The sequence below is a fragment of the Manis javanica genome, chromosome 14, assembly GCF_040802235.1.
Source record: "Manis javanica isolate MJ-LG chromosome 14, MJ_LKY, whole genome shotgun sequence".
Taxonomy (NCBI): Eukaryota; Metazoa; Chordata; class Mammalia; order Pholidota; family Manidae; genus Manis; species Manis javanica.
This window is the reverse complement of record NC_133169.1, coordinates 79,447,189-79,468,992: the sequence shown is the minus strand read 5'-3', so window position 1 is coordinate 79,468,992 and position 21,804 is coordinate 79,447,189. Positions and strand designations below refer to the sequence as shown.

General features: G+C 37.0%; 1 protein-coding gene across 3 annotated transcripts; it reads left to right on the top strand.

Annotated features, from left to right (window-relative positions):
• Positions 1 to 1,532: 1,532 nt before the first annotated feature.
• Positions 1,533 to 21,151, top strand: CLK4 (CDC like kinase 4). 3 transcript variants are annotated; one of them, XM_017679114.3, is made up of 14 exons: positions 1,533 to 1,691; positions 4,214 to 4,374; positions 7,702 to 7,812; positions 8,900 to 9,119; positions 10,225 to 10,315; positions 10,670 to 10,736; positions 13,281 to 13,397; positions 13,480 to 13,646; positions 13,842 to 13,936; positions 14,182 to 14,311; positions 16,865 to 16,947; positions 19,524 to 19,603; positions 20,312 to 20,402; positions 20,485 to 21,151. In XM_017679114.3, exons 2-14 carry the CDS (start codon positions 4,214 to 4,216, stop codon positions 20,623 to 20,625), a joined length of 1,554 nt encoding a protein of 517 aa, XP_017534603.1. In that variant the 5' UTR covers positions 1,533 to 1,691; the 3' UTR covers positions 20,626 to 21,151. The 3 variants fall into 3 exon arrangements, with proteins under 3 accessions (XP_017534603.1, XP_017534604.1, XP_017534606.1); XM_017679115.3 differs by lacking the exon at positions 7,702 to 7,812 and having other exon boundaries at positions 1,534 to 1,691; XM_017679117.3 differs by lacking the exons at positions 1,533 to 1,691; positions 4,214 to 4,374; positions 7,702 to 7,812; positions 10,225 to 10,315 and having other exon boundaries at positions 8,979 to 9,119.
• Positions 21,152 to 21,804: the final 653 nt, after the last annotated feature.

The following is a 21,804-nucleotide window of genomic DNA, read 5'->3' as shown; positions in this document are numbered from 1 at the left end:
TCGGGTCTCCTACATGCTATTGGGTTTATGCCCACAATAGTCCAAACCTGCTCTCCTCAATTTTATTTCTGGCTTTCCCTTTTATCCATCAAATCCTTGTCACAATACAGAATCCTTTTGACAGTTTTCAGTAATAACCACACCTGATCCCTCCCCAGCATTTGGCGCTGTTAGCCTTTCCCTCATTTAAGTCCTTCTCTCCCTTGCTTTCTGACACCATACGCCTGGCTCTCCTGGTAAGATAAATTTTAACTGATAAGCAGGCCACAAGAGGCAACAAAGGGCCAGGCAGCCTATTTGAGCGCAATTCCCGGGTGATGTTCCCCAGTCTGAAATACAGGCTGGGGAAGTCACCCCCGGTCAGGGAGGTGGAGGTTTATAAGGGGTTAGGACGGGGAGGAGTGGGCAAGCTATCCTAGGGGGTGTGGAGAGGTATGATTGGCTGAAGGTGACATAATAGACAGCTAGAAACTTTTTTCCTTCCAAGAGGGAGGAGGCTGACATCCGGGTCTTAGTTGGCACATCAGAAGGATGGAATTCAGGGAGAGCTGTCCCCTTTCCATATAAGGCAAGGACCTTGGGGTCTGGTCTGTTCTCTTTTATGGTATCTCTCTGTTCTGTTTGCATGTCCTTGTTTTTCCTTCCTCCAGCCTAACACTCCTCTCCTTCTGATCGGTCCTTCTCCGGCTCTTTTCCTCTGTCCCTCACGTGTTCCCCAGGGCTCAAATTTTGGCGCTCTTCTCACTCTACATACTCACAATGGGAACTCTACGGGTAATCTTAGAACTGCAAAATACTTTGAAGGTAAGGAAGCCCCTTAATAGATGCTCTCTAGTTTGCAGAAATTACTGTGCCTTGGATAAATATAATCTACCCACAGGACAAAGGGAAGAATTTCGTTAGGGAGGCTTCCGGTTACACCTGTCCAGAAATAAAGCAGGGAACCTAACAGAAAGAACCTTATAAGCAGTCAGTTGACACTTCATTTTTTGGGTTCTAATTAGAAGCACAACCCTTTAAGAGACTCGTAACCCTAAGGCGCTCTATTTATCCAACTCCATGTCAGACTGGAAGCTCCAAGCAGGCTGACTGCCCGTATCCTGTTCACGAGCCCAGGCCTGGCACAGGGCGAGTTTGGGGGTTTATGTACTGCGTGTTGGGTCTGTCTGGCGTCGAGGTCCACGAAGAGACAGAGGGACAGCAAGCCAAAGCCACTTTGAGCGGGGGCGCCAAAAACGGGGCCAGAGGTACCATGGCTAGAGCCGTGGGTGCCGTGATCAGAGTAACTTAACCTGAAGAAGCAGACATGCGCCACAGCCTTGGGGCAGGGCACAAGCGCTCCCTCTCGGAGTCACCCCGGTTCTCCCAGAACGAGAGCAACCTTTGAGGCACTCTTCGGCCAAACCAAGCCTCGGGACGGGGCCTGCCTGGGTCGCGCAGCCGCAGAATGGAGGGCCGAGCTCGCCCCTGACGTCTCACGGTGCCCCGCCTCTTACGGGTACCTGCGGGAGCGCGCGAGGCTCTGTTACGCAGGCGCGTTCGCGCCGCGTAGGTGGTGCTAGAGGCCGCTTGGGGCGTTGTAGGGAGACGGCGCAGCAGCCTTTTCCTCGGATGTATGTCGGAGAGATTGGAGAGAGAAGGGGGGGTTTTGGCGGCATTTCTCGGCCAAAGGGCCTTTTCCTTTTGCGGAGGTAAGGTTCCGGGCGGGGTGTGCGAGGCTGGGTGGTTTTCCAGTCTTTTACGTCTCGAAGCCAGGTGTCGGAGAAACGACCGAAATCGGAGCCTCGGCGACTGGGGTTCCTTCGGGGCACAGCTCCGCTGGCGGCCTTTAAAACTTAGAATTGTTTTGGTGTCAGGGTAGATTTAAAGCGTTGGGGCGGGAAGGCCGCGCTTCTGCAGCTGGTTTCTGTCGGTGGGCCCTGGCCGCCAGCTTTGCGGCGGCGGAGGCCTCGGCTCTTACCCGCTGGTCCCCCCGGCCGGAGTGAGGCCCTGTCGGAGACCCGTGGAGAGCCGCCCCTGGGGTTGGTGTCGGGGATGAAGCCCTGCTCTGGATGCCGTTTGTGGCCTTTGCAAAGGGAATGGCGGTGGGGTGGGGGTTACCGGAGTCAAGCATCTGCCACTACAGGTGACTGCGCCGAGGGTCCTGGCTCGGTGCCGTGGGGTGGGGAGGCGGGGGTGGAGTCCGAAGAGCTGAACTTTTGCGATCCCGGCGTTGGAATTTAGCTAGTGCTTGTGAGAAGTAGAAATATGGGGAGGTTCGTCCTTTGTGCGACACTGTTGTTTTTCCTAAGGTGGAGCGTACCATTGTTGCAGCAGATCTGCATATCTCATATACTTTTGCACCTTGTTATCCTTGATTACTATCCTTGAATGCTTATTTGAGCCTTGGGAAACAGCCCTCCAATCCGACCAGGTCAGCCACTTGGTTTTGCTCTCTTGGTAAGCCTGTATGACTGTGTGCCATAGGCTCACGCCCACAAGCTTCTTTTTTATCCATTAAATGCAGATCTCCTGGACCCGTGGAATGGGAACTTTAGTCTAGTCCTGTATTTTAAGCCATATATATAGCATAAAATTGGTGGATATTAAAGGGCAGTAGAGAATCAGATTTCTAAAAGATATAAACGTAAGAATCCACTGTGTCTGATATTTTTACTGAAAGCTATTTGCTGATTTGTAGAATCCTTTTTAGAGGTAGTGTAATCTTAATAATTATCTTCTCAGGAGGCAAAGAGAATGACTTCAGACCCACCTTCTACGGCATATTGAAGCTACTCTATATGAAACCAGAATGCTTACTAACCAATTTCCAGTGAGAACCCTAACTGTTTCGGGATTTTTGTTTGACCTGACCAATGCCTTCTCTTCCTTTTTTAAAGCAAGCTAAAAGAGAGTTTACCTTACCAGAAGGATGCTTAATGGGCATAGAATTAGAATCAGCAAGAGCAGTGAGTTCAAAGATGAGTATTTGTTGGCATCAGGCTCTGATGGCATGATACATACATTTTCTTATGGAATACCTCCCGAAGAACTGGAGCTGCTTCATTGCGAAGTCTTCTTTAAAATCTGTTTGAAATCATTTAGATTTTTACTTGAGTTTAGTCGTTTGGGCAAGCTGAAGGAGGTTAACTAAGCTGGTTTTGTTCCATTTTACCTTTTTCAGCTTTTTGCTGATGAGGAAACTCACCTTGTTTGCTCAGCAGTTTGGACACTACTGTTAGAAACTTAACTGTTTTGTAAAAGAATTAAGATGAGGAGAGGCAATTAGGGATCACATTGTTAGAACACAGATCCTGAGCCTGGAAGGAACCTGTGCATTAGAGGTTATATGTAGATTGAGTGAGGGAATTTTCACCATTATCATCTGATTTCACTGTAGTAGTATGCATCCTCATAGGTTAGTTTCTTCAGTCACCCCAGATGTACAACAAATATAACTTAAAGAATAACTGCAGGATGATCTGAAAATAAATTTGTTGGGTAGATAAAATAATCTTTATATAATCCTTCAGTTTGTCTTGTTGAGTACTGTGTTATACTCACCTCCTTTTTTTTTCTCCAAAGCTGGAGTCATTCTGAGATTTAGCAAAAGGAACCCTGAAGTGTTTGAGAAAAAGAAGCTTCATTAATGGCCTTTACCTTTAAAACAAAGTCATCCCCTGTATTTAGTATCCGTAATAGTTTCTCTGATTGGTTTATTTGTATTACAGTATTTTGCCAGAGCTGCGTGACACTTGTGATATTTCTCATTAGCCCACATTTTGAAGTTAACATTTTTTTTTAAGAAATCATATCAATTTCATTAGGAGGCCAATAATCACTTACCATAAAAAGAAGGAAGTAAATTGAAATCAAAGCTAATAATTTCTAGCCAGATACTAAGCCTGAACCCTCACTCTTTTTTTTTTTTTAATGGCAGTTGGGGGTTAGCTGAAGACCAGCGCTAAGAATGTATTCAGAATAATTGAAAGAAAATATAAGCTTTCACAGTGTTGTTCATCATTTAACACAAGATCTTTATGCCACCTAACAGTCATCTGACATACCAGTGAAATAGTGCCCTGTGCCTTGAGAAACGCTACCTACAAAAATTGAGAGCCTTTTGTGTGACTTCATGTGCTGGATGTTATATTTAAATAATACTAATGTGTAATACCTTAAACATAACCATCTATAACCTTCTCTACAACTCACGTTCCATTCCTATTACCAGATGCGGCATTCCAAAAGAGCTCACTGTCCTGACTGGTATAGCAGGGAAAGCTGGGGACTTGAAAGCTACAGTGGAAGTCATAAACGGAAGAGGAAGTCCAACAGTAGTACACAGGAGAACAGACATTGTAAACCACATCACCAATTTAAAGTATCTGATTGGTAAATTGCTTTTGAACTAGTAGCATTTTAACACTAATAGTTGTGATGATGTGTTATTAGCTTATATAGCTTTCATGTGTCAAATTGTTTTTAATTCAGTCAAATACTTTCTTAGATTAATGAATAACTGTTAAGGCTAGTGGTGCTGAGGCTACAGCTGTTCCTACCCTCATGTATCTATGTCTCTCTGGGAGTGGTGGGAGATAGTTGATTTGAGTCCCAACTGCCAGTAATGTAGTAGGGAGATGAGACCCACAAAAAGTTAATAGTGACAGTATGACACCCAGTGAATGCCTTTAATGTGTGTGTGTGAGGGAGATGTGTATGTTGGGGTGGGCATTTAGGGTTCCATGAATGAGAGATAATGAAGGGCCAAGAATGTTAATCCAGATGGGGAAATGGCATGTGTTATTTGGGACTGTCAGAGTGTGCTGGAGATGAGTCACGTACTATGTTCTGTAGGTTATATTTGTAGATAAAGCCAATAAATGTGTTCGGGATTTTAGAAGCTTGGTTACTGTAAGAATCATTCCTTTGCAGTAGCCAGTAATTTATTGAGCCAGAAAGGGTCTCAGTTAAACTTTCTCACATCCTGTGTCCTCTTTTATTGTATTCTTAATGGGTGTAAAATTTGGAGGTGATACATTTTTACAGAATTAAAGGAATTATAAAGTCCCTAAAATGATTTTAAAAAGGCTAGGTGAGATTTTCTTTCATCCTGTCTTCCATGAATTTCTTTCTTTTTTGTTTTGTTGGTCGTGTGTTTTCTCCTTGTTTTGTACAGATGTTCCATTGAGACTGTTTGCCAGATTGCTTTCTAAATTAGCTTGCTGGGGTTACTTTAAAAAACACTATGTAATTTTTTTTCTTTCTCCATGCAAAACAGATTTGTTTTGCAGGATAGTGATCTTGTTGGTAGTCAGTGCAGACTAATCATTCTTCATCATACACGCTCATGTCAGGGAAGAGGGAAGGTTTATGCCAGGATTTCAATGACCTGAGCTAATTAATATATTATAGAAAAACCTCTGTGCCCTGTGAATAAATGCAAAATATCTGTCAGCTTAACATCATAGTAGTAGTCATTTATAAGTTTATTATGCATTATATATATAGAAAGGAAGTGTGATTTGAGTGATGAACAGTTCGTTCATGTTCGTAATTAACTGCATTAACAATACTGAGTCAGTCCAGTTAACCATGAGGCCAATTAACTTCTTTGACATTGGCACCAGAGTTGTCTGATGGTAGTTGCTCTCCGTAATCTGGAATATTCTAATAGACTTTTTGAGGATTCAAAACTTTACAAAGAATGCAAAAAAGTATATTGGAGATAACCTTTTTAGGATGCTAGCCCCCCATTATTTGGATGTAAAGTTATTTCTAAGTATTTTTTCTTAAAAATGTCTTTGTATATAAGTCTGATTATTTCCTGAAAATAGATTCTAAGAAGGGACATTTCTTAGGATCATTCTAGGACAGGATGAAAGTTAAAATTTTCAGTTTAAAGGATGTGAACTTTTTATAAGGCTCTTGCTACATATTCACACCTAGAAAGGTAGAATTTGTACCAAGTTATACATTATAACATGTTGCCTCATGCTGTGGCCAATCTTGACTATTTTGAAATACCAAGAGTAGTGTTTTGTTTTAATATAAATTTTTAAGTTTCTAGTGAATTTGTCCACTGTCATATATTTATTAACCACTTGGACATTATTTTTGTGTTCTTAGCCTATTTGTTCTATTAAGGGGTATTTTTATTACTGATTTATAAGAGCTTTTATTGTTTATCAGTTATTTCACCTTTTTTCATACATACATTGCAAAGATTGGTCTTTTGGTAGTAGCCTATGAATTGGTTTCCCTTCCTATAGGCTTAATTCTGGACAGTATATTAGGAAAACTGATGTGGCTTTAAAACACCACCTTTATATATTGTGGTAAAAATCCTTAGATGTCTTCTTTTAACATGGAGTATCAAGTTTTAAGCCAATGATTCTCAAACTTTAGTGTGAATAGAATTACCTCAGAGGTATGTTTAAAACGCATATTACTAGACTTAGATTCAGTGAGTCTGACCTGGGGCCCAGGGATACTAATTCCCAATTTTAATATGTTGATAGACAGATTACCCTTTGAGAAACACTGTTTTAAACTCCTTAGCCTGGCACATGAAATTTTGGGTGATCTCTTCCAGCTTATTTATTTGCCTGTGTTCCCCTGTGTGAAAATTACTCTTGCTGGGTTGTCTCCTTAATGTTTCCTGAGTACTATTTAAATAGCCATCTTGAAGCCATCGTGGCTAAAAGTGCTCTGTAAGTATAAGATGGTAATACTCCATTCTTCTCCCCGGCATTTCTTCTGCCTTCTACTTTGTCCAAATCTTGACTTCCCATTAAAATGTAATGCTTCCTTTCTTTTCTATGAAGTCTTCTAACCATTTAAAGCAGTTTGAGTTTTTTCCCTACTCTGTGACACTGAGCACTTTATGCAGCCTTTCACCATTTCCTGCATTGTTGATTTTTGCTTTATTTTTATGTGTGTAATCTCAAATAGTTCATCGTTTGTTGTCAAGGGTTCTGCCTTATATATATTATTTATCTTCCATAGGACCTATGTGGCAATGCCCATAGCCTCTTTATTCCTTGCTGGTTTGAAGAACTACAGTGAAATAGTCGCTGGACATTCAGGGGATAGTTTTAGAAATTAAATCAATCTGTTCCTCCTGTCCACTCTGTCCGTGCCTTTGTAACTTTATAGACTTTGTTTATATAATCTCTAATCCTCGGTTGTCATAGGTAGAAGACGTCCTCATCTTTTTAGTTTATCCTCATGGTATAACTTCACCTCATGTTTATTATTCTATAGATTGTTCATGGATTATTGACGGCTCTAAATTTCATGCACTATTCCAGCTAAAGATTATTAGTGTTAGTTCTTTCTAATAGAAAGATTTTGGGCAGTTATGGGAAGGATGACTTACAGAATTAAACTGGCTGTCCTTAAGAGTATGGTAATTTCTGGCTTGATGTATTATAGATTATAGATCAGGTACCTGCCCAGATCCACAGTATTATGGTAATTTTCTCAGTTATTTCCCCAATGTTAGAATTTAAGACTGACACTGGGGGAAAGAAATGGGGGGTTCTGGCATCTTCCCATCCTGGGCTTGATGCCAGTCCTGTTGAATACTAGTTTGAGAAATGCTTCTTTATTTCTGCCTAAACCAGCCCCCTGGGAAAAAGGGTGACAGCATAATTTTGGGAAACAAAAGAGGTTGGTAAGGGCAATCTAGTCACTATCTGTTACTCCATTGCTTCTCAGGATTATTTTAGCTGATTTGTCTGACTGGGCAAGTGTCCCCTCTCTCCCTAAGTGCTCCATGTGCGTCCCTCTTGAAGCTTCGCACTTTGTTGAAGAGGACACTCATCCCAGGTAGAGAGCGGGATGGGAAACTGGGCCAGTTGAATGATGTCCTTTTTTTTCCATCAGATCAAGGCTACTTAACTGGGATCCTTTGACTTCCTGTAGTCCATGACCTCTCTGAAATACTTTGCCAAATTTTGTTCCTACATTTGTGCACTTTTTAGGGGGAGAGGTCCATGTCTTATCAGATTTTCAAGGGATCTGTAGAGTTGGAAGTTAAGCACTATGGCAACTAGGTGATGCTGTTTCCCATGTAGAAATCTTGTATATTCTGCAAGCAGAAATGACAGGAAGTTAGAAATGCAAAGGGAAGTAGGGTGTGTGTCTATTGTAATCTGAGGCAAGCAATTGCAAGATTTTTTTCTCGTTTGAGAGAGATAATAGCATAGATGTTTTTGGCACAGGAGGCAACCTTCAAAAGCTGTGTTGTCTACTTCTCAGAAATAACAGAAAGCTAGAAATACAAACAGGAGAGGAGATAAGTGATGTATGTAATAAAACTGTCCCATAGCAAATCATTTTCCTTCTAGGAATCTTAATTTTGTCATCTGTAAAATGAAAGGGCTGGAATACATTTAAGATTCTAGCTCTTCAGCACCTTTCATGAACGAAGTCTGTGTGCCAGGAATATCTGAAGTGCATTTACATTAAAAGAGAAAGTAATCCTGTTTTTGCCTGCCTCTGATTGCTTGTGGCTTTACGGGGAAAGTAAGAAAGCTTAGTCACAGATGAATATATCATAAAACAAAATGAACTTCAGAAGAGCAATTTTGTGAAGTTTTGGTTTTAACTTTGTCCAGAAGGTACAGCAACATTTAATCAAATAAACATAACTGAATGATTTGACTCAAACTTTCTTTTTTCCTTGATGTGAGGTTCTTGACAGCAATCTATGCAACAGAGAAATATGAACTCATTTGCTCTTCGGTTAAAGTAAAATTATTTTTTAAGTTTTGTGAGATAAGTGTAAATTATAATTCATTAATTTGAATTTTTTTCTTAAGTTAGCTGTTTTAGCCAGGAATTGATGAGAGAATGTTTTGCACTTCATTATTTGAGAAGGAGAATAATTTGAAATGCTTCAATGTGTTTGCAGTCATTATTTAGAAGCAAGGTCCTTGAATGAGGGAGAATATCAGGATCGGAGGTACATTGAAGAATACAGAAATGACAACTGCGAAGGATATATTCATAGACATTATCACAGAGACTTTGAAAATTATCGAATACACTGCAGTAAATCTTCAGTCCATAGCAGGAGAAGCAGTCCTAAAAGGAAGCGTAATAGGCACTGTTCAAGTCATCAGTCACGTTCGGTATGATTGACTATATTTTTCTTTTGGGTGGACACTTATTTGTATGTAAAAGCTCTTAATGAGCCAATAAATTTGGAAAAGTTTATATGTAATACTATTTGGATATATTATAATTGTGTTTATATCATTTGAATCCTTAAAGGAAACCTCCAAATTCTCATAACTGATCTGTATTTATTAGCTAGCCTTCATTTGCCCACATTTACTTGTTTTCTGCAGTCCAGACCATGAGTTCCTTGATTTTAAAACCGAAAATATTTTATTTTTATGTTTTGTAATATAACCTTATGAAAAGGTGAGGCACCCATCTTTTCGTTCTTCTTAAACATTTTTTTACTTAAAAAGAAACCCCTTTCCTGATACTTGGAAACAAATCCTGAAAGTTGCACTGGTAGATAATTAAATGTTGTTATCCTATATATAACACAGTCCCAAAGCACAGAGCATCATTGCTCTACAGTTAGTTCCGTTGAAGTTTGGAAAATGGGTGCTGAATGGAAAATATTCAAAAAGCCTGCCCTGTATTTACACTTAGATATCTTCACCTGTTTGATCAGTAAACTTTGAATTACGGTTTTTCTCCCTGAGTTTTTTCCAGTAGAACTAGCTTTGATTAGATCGAACATTGAAGATAAACTACCCTTTGTTTTTCCCCTTTTATTTTAGTCATGTATATTTAAGAATATTGCTAAATAATTTCAACTAATCTTGACATTTTAAAACATTTTTTGGACAAATTAGACATCTCAATTCACAGCATATGCTATTTTATACCAACAGACTAGATCATGACATTGAATTCTTTAAATTTCAGACTTCTATTAATTCAGTATTTTAAAGAGACAATTGTGTTGTTTTCTATTGCCACTTGAAGTATCTTATCTGAAAATCTGTTCCTTGCCATGTTTTTCTTCTGTAACATAAACTGTGCCCTGTGAATTTCTGGGGACTGAATTTGAAATTGCTCCTGCCAACTGTTCGTGGCCTGGTGCTTATCTGAATGCCTGAATATCTCCCCGCTGAATGAATTGCGTATTCTGCCCTGAATTCACTCTGATATAATGATTGGCTGGATGATCTTGGTGCCGCCCATTTGCCGTTCCAGAAGAGCCACCGAAGGAAAAGATCCAGGAGTATAGAGGATGATGAGGAGGGTCACCTGATCTGTCAAAGTGGAGACGTTCTAAGAGCAAGATGTATAGAATATTTTTCAACACTTTTAACTTGTCAGCGGGGGGCTAAAGAACTCTTCATTGCTTTTTTGTTTTGTTTTTTGTGGGTTTGTTTGTTGTTCTTTTGTATTTCTTCTTTTCTGTAGAATTTAAATATTTCTAAAGTTCCAAAATAATCAGTGGAATTTGAGATTAGAGCAAGAAAAATAGCTCTATCTAATTGTTTTTGAAGCAGCTGAAAATAATTTGAGTGCTGAACTCTTAGCTATGCTTTGATAGAGATTGTTTGAAAATATTCCACACTTAAATATTCATTGTTTGAATAACTACATAATTTGTACTCAGGTACTTACACCTCTTTCTCTCCCCTCACTTTAGATGAAATCGTGGACACTTTGGGTGAAGGGGCCTTTGGCAAAGTTGTAGAGTGCATTGATCATGTCATGTAAGTTTGTTTTTTTTTTTTTTTGAAAATTCAGATATTTGATGGATCCATAATTTAGATGGAATGGTATTTTTAAGTGGTAGTCACATGTTCTCCTCAAAGTTACAAATATTCAGAATTTCTTAAACAATATGATATATTTACCTTGAGTGTGTTATTTTGATCACGGACACTGACAAATTCTATATGATAGAGTTCAAAGTGGATGTTAAAGTGAAGGAATTTCCCAGAACTTACAACTTTCTAAGAAGTTAGGAGTGCTTTACTTTTGAATTCCATAGACAGTAAATCATGTCTAATCTTGGTTCAAAAACCTTTTTTCCCAAAGGATAATATTTGCAAGGTAGAGTTAGCTTCTTAAACTACAAAGAAATTCTCCTTAAAGTCTACATAATGAAGTCTAAATTCTTTGTTAAGTTTTACTAAACCCTTTGTGATCTGATCCTCTCTGCCTCATTTTAACATTTTCCTCCAGGACCTCTCTTTTGTTGTTTGTAAACTTTTTTTAAGTGAACCTCTTAAGAACAGTTTACTGAAACTATGCATTTCTAAATTGGCATCTCAATTTTTTCATCATAAAATAGTTGAGAAGTATGTAATTTTCAGCTTATTGTAGATGTTAATTTAAAAGAAAAACAAAAAACCTCCCTCTCTTTGAATATGTTTGAGGGAATCTAAATACTATAGCAGCTCAGCACCTACCATTATCCTTGAACAAACTCTTCTTGAATGGTTATATATATGTTTTGTCTTTTAACTTATTTTCATTCCACTTTTCATAAAGATTGTCATGCTAAGGATCTTATATCACCCTATCTTCTCTGCAACAAAAATTGACCTTAAAATCTTGAAATATTTGAAAAAAATCTCTGTATTTGTTTAGGAAGTATTTTACTATTACTAAAATGGTACTATTTTATAGTATTTGCTTTATTATTCTCTCTACATACATATGTATGACATATTTTCAAATTTTTGCATCTAATCTACAGACCTTACTCAGATTTCACCAGTAGTTCCATTTATGTCCTCTTATAATTTCTAGAGATTCCAAGACACTGAGTATTTGAGATTTTATAATTAATAATATTGAATTGATCAAGTACAAATCTATAAGGAATTTTGATACTTAATAGACCTAAAACATAAAATGAGTTGGAAATACATCTTTTATTGGGTTGGTTGGGGCTTTTAAAAAATGTGTACATGTATCCGTAAATAAATACATCTAAGATGTTTTGTCATTAAGTTTGTTTCCATTTTTCTTTTTTTAAAATTGCATAATAGTTGACATAATACTGAGTTTAAGGCGTATAACAGTTGGTTTGATACATTTTTATGTTGTAGTATGATTCCTGTGTTAGCATTAGCTAACCCTTTTTTCCATTTTTCATTGTAGCTGTAGGCACTGAGAAAACTTGGTCATATAATTTAGTAGATGAGACTAGAAGGAATTCTGTCATAGCAATTTTATAGCAGTTCTTTTTAAGTCTTATGCCAAACATCATAGATTATCATCAAAACAGTTTTTTAGTGATTTATCAGCCCACAGCTTCATTGGGGCCTTGTTGAACACAATGAATTGGAAATCACCATACTTGGAAGAAGGTTTGCCATCAGCCATGAGAAAAATTCCTTTGCTTCAAGGATATTTTTTACAGCCTCGGACACATATTACACTAATGAGGTGTAAGTGAGGTTTTCATTCCTTCTGTAAGATAGAAGGATCATAGTAAAAAAGAAGGATGTGAATGCTGGCTCCTTGAGGAAGACAGTAGAAAAAGGACAAAAGGAAGTGGAGATTTGGAAATCATTTCCTCAGGATATTCGCAGCTCTGTATTTGTTTAGGAAGTCTTGAATAAGGCCCCAACCTAAAGCTCGCTGCCTTCCTTACACTGTACCTGTTTCTACCTACTTGCATCACTGAATGTGCTGCGCATTTTCTTGGCTTCATGACTTATTGATGGTGTCCCCTTGCCTGAATATTCCCTTTTTCTTCCAAATCTGACAAACTGATAGCTGTCTTACAGGGCTCAGTTGTGTGTCACCTCTTTCTTCTCTGAAGAAGTTTAAGTTCCCCTAACCCCCTGTTGTTAGGCTTTCCCACCTCTCTGTGGCGCCTCATACAAGCACTTCTAACCTTGTGGTAAGTTGCTCATGTCTGCTCCATTAGACAGTGAGGAAAAGCTGTCCTTCCTCACTAGCACCTATGCACTATCTGGCAGAGTGGGTCTGTCCTGGTGAATGAGCAAATGCTTTCAGCAGTAGTATATTCTGTTTGAGGTTTATTTTTATCTTAACTTTTTTATAAAATCTAAGTAAATTAAAAATGCTGGAAACAAACATTATAATTTGTAAGTTTTAAGGGAATCATTGCCCCATATAAAAATGTTATATGGAATATGGTATACTATGTCCTGAAAGATTATTAGGAAAAAAATAGCATAGAGTAATTGATACTCAATAAGATTATGCTTTGGAGGATAAATGTCTTCATCCTGCTTCTGTCCATTTACTGTTTTCTTCTTAATTTTGTTTTTAAGGGATGGCATGCGTGTAGCAGTAAAAATCATAAAAAATGTAGGTCGATACCGTGAAGCAGCTCGTTCAGAGATCCAAGTATTGGAGCACTTAAATAGTACTGATCCCAATAGTATCTTGTAAGTAAAAACTTTAACTGTAGTCCGTCATATTACATGAAAGAATATGTGAACTGAATTACTTAATTTTGATCTATTCTAGCTGCTGTGTCCAGATGCTAGAATGGTTTGATCATCATGGTCATGTTTGTATTGTCTTCGAACTGCTGGGACTTAGTACCTATGATTTCATTAAAGAAAATAGCTTTCTGCCCTTCCAAATTGGCCACATCAGGCAGATGGCATTTCAGATCTGCCAGTCAATAAATTGTAAGTATACTTGATACATCTTTAAACACCAGAGAACCAAAGTTTTTATTATACAAACAACATATCACAACACTGACTTAAAATACACATATTACATGTATTAATGAAACCCGTGTCCACTACTAATTCTCCCTTCCCTCCAGTGCAGATTAAATTTGTAAGTGAAACTAGTAATGTCTTTTTATTCTCTTGTAGTTTTGCATCATAATAAATTAACTCATACAGATCTGAAGCCTGAAAATATTTTATTTGTGCAGTCTGACTATGTAGTCAAATATAATTCTAAAATGGTAAGTTAAAGACTTGTTTTAATTTTGATGGTTGTCTTTAAAATTAAATTTAGCTTGGTGATGCTTAAATGAGAAATTTCACTTCTGAGGCTCATTACATCCTGATGTTTAACGCAAAAAGGATATAATCTTTTGCCTTATGGGATTACATTGAAAATCAAAAAGATAATGTGCAAGCTTTTTGGGTAGTGCTGTAAAATATCTCTTATCTTTATTGATCCATGTTTACTCAAATGTGTCTCTAGAAACGTGATGAACGCACTTTGAAAAACACAGATATCAAAGTTGTTGACTTTGGAAGTGCAACATATGACGACGAACATCATAGTACTTTGGTGTCTACACGGCATTACAGAGCTCCAGAGGTCATTTTGGGTCAGTAGCCTCTTCCTGATAATTGTAATTGAAAAGATTTTTGTTCTTCACTTCTTTTATTAGGGGTCAGGTGGGGGAGGTGGGTGTGTTTTTCTTAGCAGTATACAGAAAATGCTTTCTGTTTTCATAAAAATTGCCTGTATGTTGCTATAAATATATTTCCTGAGTGGGAAAAATGTGATACCTTCTGTAAAGATATTCTAGTGGTGGTGATTTTTGAACAAGTTAGTAAGATCATACTCAACAAGCTCTGTTGGCTAAGTCATTCACAGTGGTGTGATTTTGGAGTAATGTGGGTAGCTATTTTCATCACAAAAGCGTGGTGATGAAAAAATGCTACAGGTTTGGTTGTTAGACATCTAGATAAGGTTGGAAGGAACTCGAGAAGAGAGGCTAGTCAAAGAGCAGAGCTTTAATAACCTTTGACATGAGAAAGGCTGGAAAAGAAAATGAGTTAAGGTGGAGTTTTGAAATCAGAGGGGACTCAGTAAAGGAGTATGCATTTTTTTTAGAGATCAGGTCCTATTAAAGCAGGGAAGTCAGAGGTGAGCTTGAGGGCTTAGGACAAGTTCAGATCAGGTACTATTAGGAGATAGTTAAATGAAATAAGCTTGGTAGTTCAGAGTAAGAATGTGAAAGCAAACTAATGATGAGGATTGGTTACGTGGTAAGGAAATTAAGCATATTACACAGTGCTGGTCAACAGAATTTTTCACAATGTTGGAAATAGCTTGTATCTGCACTGTCCAAAATGGTAGCCATTATCTACATGTGGGATACTATGTACTTACAATGAAGCTAATGTGACTGAAGAACTGAATTTTGAACTTAATATCATTTAAATTTTAGATTTAAGTAGCCGCTTGGGGATAGTGGCAACCACATTGGAACACAGGTTTAGACCTTACCTTTGAAGTGGATGATAGGATTTTTGCATAGTGTCGTTGGAGAGGGGCTGCCGTATTACAGTACTTTAGAAGGAGTGTGTTGTGGTTGAGGACTGAAGGCTACAATGGAGGGTCAAAGAAAGTGTGAGAAGAGTTTTGGACAGAAGTATTTTCAGAGCGTAAACTTTCTCTGGTGTTTTACCAATTTCAAGATGCAAATTTTTCCCCACATTTTAACATATACGAAAACATAACAAAATAATTGGCATTTCTTTCTTTGTTAATTGATATATAAAACAGTGGTATTATCTTAGTTAATGACCTTCTAGGTTGGGCAAAATATAGTAATTCTTAGTAATAACGAAGTTCTGAGTGTGGCTGGGCTAGATAGTTGATAAAAATCCAAAATTGGGGTTATTGGCCTTGAGGAAAAGAAATCAGGGGATGGGGAGATTAGAAGGGTCCTCTATGTGTTTGTGGAGTATTAATCCTGAGGATTAAGGCAGAATTAGGTGGAGAGGAAGATGTCCTGTACTACATACAGTTGAGGAGGGCCCCATCTTGGCTATTGGTAATGAACAGAGTTGGGAGAGGTGGAGAGAATTCCAAGGAGTATAAGGGCTTGACTCATCAGAATGGGATGCTTTGGGGTGGTGTGCTGCAGAAGATTGCAGTCACCTGGGAAAGAGCTGGACTGGGAGGTAGGAGTGGCTAGAAAAGAAAACTTGCATCTTAAGTCAAGTGCTATTATTTGCAGATATGTAGAATTATCCATTTATTCAAGTGTATAGACACTTAGATTTGACAAAATGGCTAAATCATAATCAAATCCCTTGAATATATGGTTTCTTCCTTTTTCTTTATTCAGTGGTATTACTGAAAGCAATTGAAATGTCTTTTAAAATAGGTTTTATACATTTATACATTATTATTTTACTAAATATTTTATCTTTAAAAGATCTTGTATGGTTTAGTTTCTTTTTCCAGTTAATTAGAGCCTTAAGGCTAGATATTTTATTCTTCTTGAATAGTATTGCCGTTAAGAATTCTGAAGGAGAAAGTACATATAATCACATAGACAGCCTGAAAGTACATACATAGATACCTCTTTGTGAACTTTAAATGGCTCTTTAATTTGGTTTATAGATGAAACTGCTCAAAATATCCATTATCATTCTTATATAATTTATGTAAAACTAGTATTTGTTTTAATAGAAGAGAAATTCTTGCATCAAGCTGATGATAGTTGATAAGTGGTTAGTAATTACATCCAGAGTATAGTTGTTGACTTATATTTGCATTAATAAAATGTAAAATTTCTTGGAACAACCATGAAGTGGCTGTAACAGTGCCCTGCATTGTATGAGCAGTTCAGACACTATGGAATATTTGTACAGTTGTAGTTATACTTTGAAAGTATTTACTAGTCCCTCTTTGACATAAAATGCTCCATCCGTCAGGTTAAAATACTGTAAGTTGATGTAAGGATGTTGTGGAGGACTATGAGAGCCTATTGAGTATATATAAAACTGAAAATGTAAACCCCAAGTTTGCTGTCATATTCTCCCAAATAGGCTAGGTAAAGAAAGCAGCTGTATAGGGAAAAGATTTAGTATATTGGCAAATAAAATTGTTGCATAATAAAATGTTTTTGTTTTTTACTTAGCTTTAGGTTGGTCTCAGCCTTGTGATGTTTGGAGCATAGGTTGCATTCTTATTGAATATTACCTTGGTTTCACAGTCTTCCAGGTATGTTTTAGTAAATAAAATTTAATCATTCATAATGAATTTTAAATATTGAAGACAATGTTAAAATTTTGGCTCCTGTATTGAAAAGTTGGCTGTAGTCTCATTATTCTTAAGATTAAAACTTGTGTATGCAAAAATGGTCCTCGTTCTCCTAAAGCATAGTTTAATGAAGTGCTACTCTTAATAGTCATAGTGCATTTTGCATGTGAGTAGAGTATTTAACACATGGTTCATACTGTCTCATGTTTCCGTTTTATTAGGGAGCTCCTTCATAAATTTACATTAGTGTTACTGTGACCAATTCTAATTCTGTTCTGGTTATGTTGACCATCAATTATGGCCATGAACAAGTCATTTGCTCCTTTTTATAAAAGAATTTATGAACAGTAAGTTGTATTTAGTTTTAAAGATTAAGCATCTGTGATATCCTAGGCACATTTCTAGGCACTAAGTATCAAAAAATGAAAAGACAACATCTCTGTCCTCAAGGAATTCATGCAAAAAAGATAGACTATTAGAAGTATAATGTCATAATTGCTGTTATGGAAAAATGTAAGCAGTGTAATGGGAACCCAGGAAAGGTAAACAATTAAATTTCCTTAGAGAAGGCATCACTGAGAAGGTAGGGAGTTAAAGCCAAAATAGAAGGAAGGGTAGAAGTTTGTCAGAAAACTAGAGAGTGTGGTACCCTGTCAGGAAAAAGAAATTGTATCCAAAAGTGGGTAGAGGTGTAAAGGAACCTACTCTAGTCAGGGAAGAATAAATAGTGCTTTCAGACTATTTTGCATAAATGGGAAAATGATAATAGGCAAGGACTGATTCATAATGGACTTGCATGCTGTAGAAAGGTATTTCTTTTATCCTAGAAGTCAGTGATACCCAAAATGTAATCTGATCAAAATGAAAATGATTTTGTAGGGTTGCCATCTGGCCTTTATTTAGAAATTATCCCTTCTGTGTTTTTGGTATTAAATGTCCCTTTTATGAAATGATCATTATAATTGTTGGTGATTGGTTTTTTTAAATAAAAGTCCTTACTTGGCAAAACAAAAAGTAGGAAACCTTATTTAGGTCTCCACTTTTTTCTGTCAGTATTTTACTTACATCTGAAATTAAAAGTCTTGAAAACTTTAGGTGGCGGCAACCACTGAACTAACTGTAAGGGTCGTGATATGATCAAGGTGTTGTGTTCTGTTCTGCGGTTGTGCTGTGGGGTAGCAAGTTTGGGAGATACTGGCTTACAGTGTTGAGGTTGATTTGAAGTTAGGGCATGCAGGACTGGGGGTGCGGTCAGGAAGCTGGTGAGTCAAGAGTCACTAGGGTGGCTGTTGCAGAATGTGTGTGTTCACTGCTTGTGGGGCATCTCACTGGGCTGCTCCTGTGTTTAATCTGAAGAGATCCTGTTAAAAGGACTGAGTTTATAGACAAGTTTGATACCTAGAACCATGGTTGCCAGTCAGTTCCAGTAAGCGGTGTCTGGTTTTGTCGTGGTAAGCTGTAAGTCTTGAGCAAAATGTGCTCTTCATTTTGTCACTTAAAATAGGTGCTTCAAATGAGTTGTGATTATAACATCACTCTAAGACCTTAAGTGAAGTGAGATTATTAACATTGGTTTGAGGTATGGTTTACATTTGAATTCTACCCTCCAAAAATACTCTTTAACTAAGGATCTTTTTAAAAATGTGGAACTAGTATTAGTTATTCCTGTCATGAACTAAGGACTTAATGTTATAAAAGTAACACACTCGGCACTGTAGTTGATAAATTTTAAAAAGCATTACCTACAACCTCTGCTCTCCAGAACCAGGGGTTGGCAAACTTTTCCTCCCTGATGCCTGCTTTAAAAACAAGAAAAAGAATATACAACAGAACATTTGTGACCAGCCAGGCCTAAAAGTTACTGTCTAGCCATTTATAGAAGAAGTTTGCCAGCCTTGCTGTAGGTTATTATTTCATCTCTAAGTGTGACAGTTTTCTCTATTCTACTTTAGCTAAAACTCTATTACTTACATAATTTAAGAATATGAGTTTTGACTTGTGGTCATAGCTTAACTTTCCTCATTTTTGAGCTGTGTGACCTTGAGCTAATATTTTAACCTGTTTGAAACTCAAGTTCCCACACACCTAGCTCAGGATTGTTGTGAGAATTACTGGGACTGTATTTTTATTAGTATATATTAATATGTTGCTATTCACTGGGCAGTGGAAAATTAATTTGGGTAAGCACCTGATTATATAAGGAGACAGTTTTTCTGGTAATCTTACCCCAGTCATTCCTCAGTTAAATAGTACAAGAAATACAAATAAATAAGGGAATTGTTTGGTTTTACATTAAGCAGATTATGTGGCATCTGCTATACAGAACCATAATCCATTTCAGAAAGACTAATTTTAATGGGCTTGCAGCAGATAATTGAGTTCGTTCAGTATGGTTCCACCTTGGAGGTAGAATATAATGTAAATTGTGCAGATGTCTAATCTAATCCTTTATGTGAACACCATTTTCTTGTGTTTTCCTTTATTGTGCATATAGGGAAATGGAAAGTACTAAATTCCTTTTTCCTGTGTTTTTCTAGACTCATGATAGTAAAGAACACCTAGCAATGATGGAACGAATATTAGGACCCATTCCAACCCACATGATTCAGAAAACAAGGTATGCTTTAAGGTTAGAGTCCTTTGATTGCGTCTATGCAATGGTCTATAGTCAAACTACAGAAAAAACCCAAGTTGTTGTTACTGCTTGTTCCGAGGACTGCAGATTTAGAAGGTTTCTTTTTTTCATAATAGCAAGTTTTAAAAAGCAATACAATATTTACCTGTGATTGACTATAAACAAAGCAGTATTTAGTTTTTACACTCAGGTTAACCTTTGCATAAATGTTTTCCTAAGGTGATGTAAAAATAATACATAGTATAGTAAAAAGAGCTTGTTTTTGAATCAAATCTAAGTTTGATTTTCATACTATTGCTAACTGGCTGCATGTCTTTGGACAAGATACTACAGTAGTTTCTAAACATAGCTTCACCCCAGGAGATTTCCAGCCCCATTCCAGATCTCGTAAAGTCAGAATCGACAGTAATGGATCTAGGTTCCTCTGCTTTTAAAGCTGGCATTTTCCCATATGTATTATTTGGGAATAGCTTAGGTTGGATGCTAAAACCTCAGATAGTGCAAGATTAATAAGGAAGGTGTTATGGGAAGTATCTGATACATAGTTGTTGGCTAGGATTTTTAAAAATCATATGCATGTGTGTATGTATATGGGTAGAGATGCTTATACTTGCATCTGTCTCAGTGGGGACAGGGTAAATGTGTGGATCTTTTGTTACTTTCACTAATCCAGACATAATTTTCCTGTAGAAAACGCAAGTATTTTCACCATAACCAGCTAGATTGGGACGAACATAGTTCTGCTGGTAGATATGTTAGGAGACGCTGCAAACCATTAAAGGTAAAGGAAAAAAGATGAAATGTTTAACAATGTTTTAACTATTTTTAAATACTTTTCTTAAACAAAAACTTTTCCCCCCCAGGAATTTATGCTTTGTCATGATGAAGAACATGAGAAACTGTTTGACCTGGTTCGAAGAATGTTGGAGTATGATCCAGTGAAAAGAATTACCTTGGATGAAGCTTTGCAGCATCCTTTCTTTGACTTATTAAAAAACAAGTGAAATGGAAATCTGTGGTCTTACTATATACTTCTCTAGAAGAGATTCCTTAAGACTGTGTCAGTCAACTCTAAACATTGTTATTTTTGTAAACATTAAATTATTTTGTACAGTTAAGTGTAAATACTGTATATTTTGTATCAGCATAATTATCTTGTTAAGCAAGTATGGTCTTAATAATGAATGAAATATAAATGTTAAAATTAGTTTTCCTTTTTGAGATTAATTACCATTTTTAAAGACCTTTGGAATATCCTTTTGTGTCCAATGATGTGACTGATCTTGTCTTTTTTGTACATGGAAGTCAACTCTTTGAAGTGATTTTTTGAGTAAAAGGATATCTTGACTACTTTACTCTTAATGTAAATTCTTTATAGACCTCAAATTCAGAACTTTTCTTAACTTTAAAAGTTTTTCTGTAATTGTTGAACCAGGTAATAAGTATTAACTATAGGCAGGTATTGGAAACCAAAACCCATAGGCAATGTTTATTGTTGGAATTTCATTAAATTTTAAATATTGTGTTCTATCTCACTGAGTCATGTCAGTGGTGGTAAAGTAGCTTTCATGGAAAGGCATCCAGTTTGTCCATTGTGACAGGTTGTTTAATAAAACCACATACACACTTCATTTAAGATTAATGTCTAACTGAAAAATCAGCTTGGAAAGTCCTGTTTAATGAGTCACAAACACAGGAATTAAAATTTTATAGGACTTAAAACCTGATGAGGTTTTAATTTTTAATGCAAGTCTTGAGGAGGCTTGAAATTGTCTAACATATTCCCTTATCAAATGAGGTAAATATTCAAACCTCAGCCTATGAGAATTAAGGCTATTAAGCATTTATATTTGTGTTAATCTTAATTGGAACAAAAGAATGATTTGATTGGGAAGATTTAGGGAAGAAACCTCTGCAGAGATTTCCAGACCCAAATTGGTTATCAATTTGTTTCTAAACTTTTTTGTTTGCCTATAGATACTCACATGGTAAATGTTACTTAATTTAGCAGAAAAAAACCCTTGATACTACACAGTCTGCCAGGTAGAAATGTTTTTTTATAGAATTCATGATTATTCATATATATACAGGTTGTTTTTTGTTAAAAGTATCCCCATTTTGTAAATGCTTTACACAGAGGTTTGAGTTTTCTCTGCTTGGGTATTTTAAACATAAAATACATA

Coding starts and splice junctions, on each gene's coding strand:
- CLK4 (XM_017679114.3), top strand. CDS start 4,214: ATGCGGCATTCCAAAAGAGCTCACTGTCCTGACTGGTATAGCAGGGAA. Junction 9,120..10,224: donor CAAGTCATCAGTCACGTTCG/GTATGATTGACT, acceptor TTGCCGTTCCAG/AAGAGCCACCGAAGGAAAAG. Junction 20,403..20,484: donor GACGCTGCAAACCATTAAAG/GTAAAGGAAAAA, acceptor TTTCCCCCCCAG/GAATTTATGCTTTGTCATGA.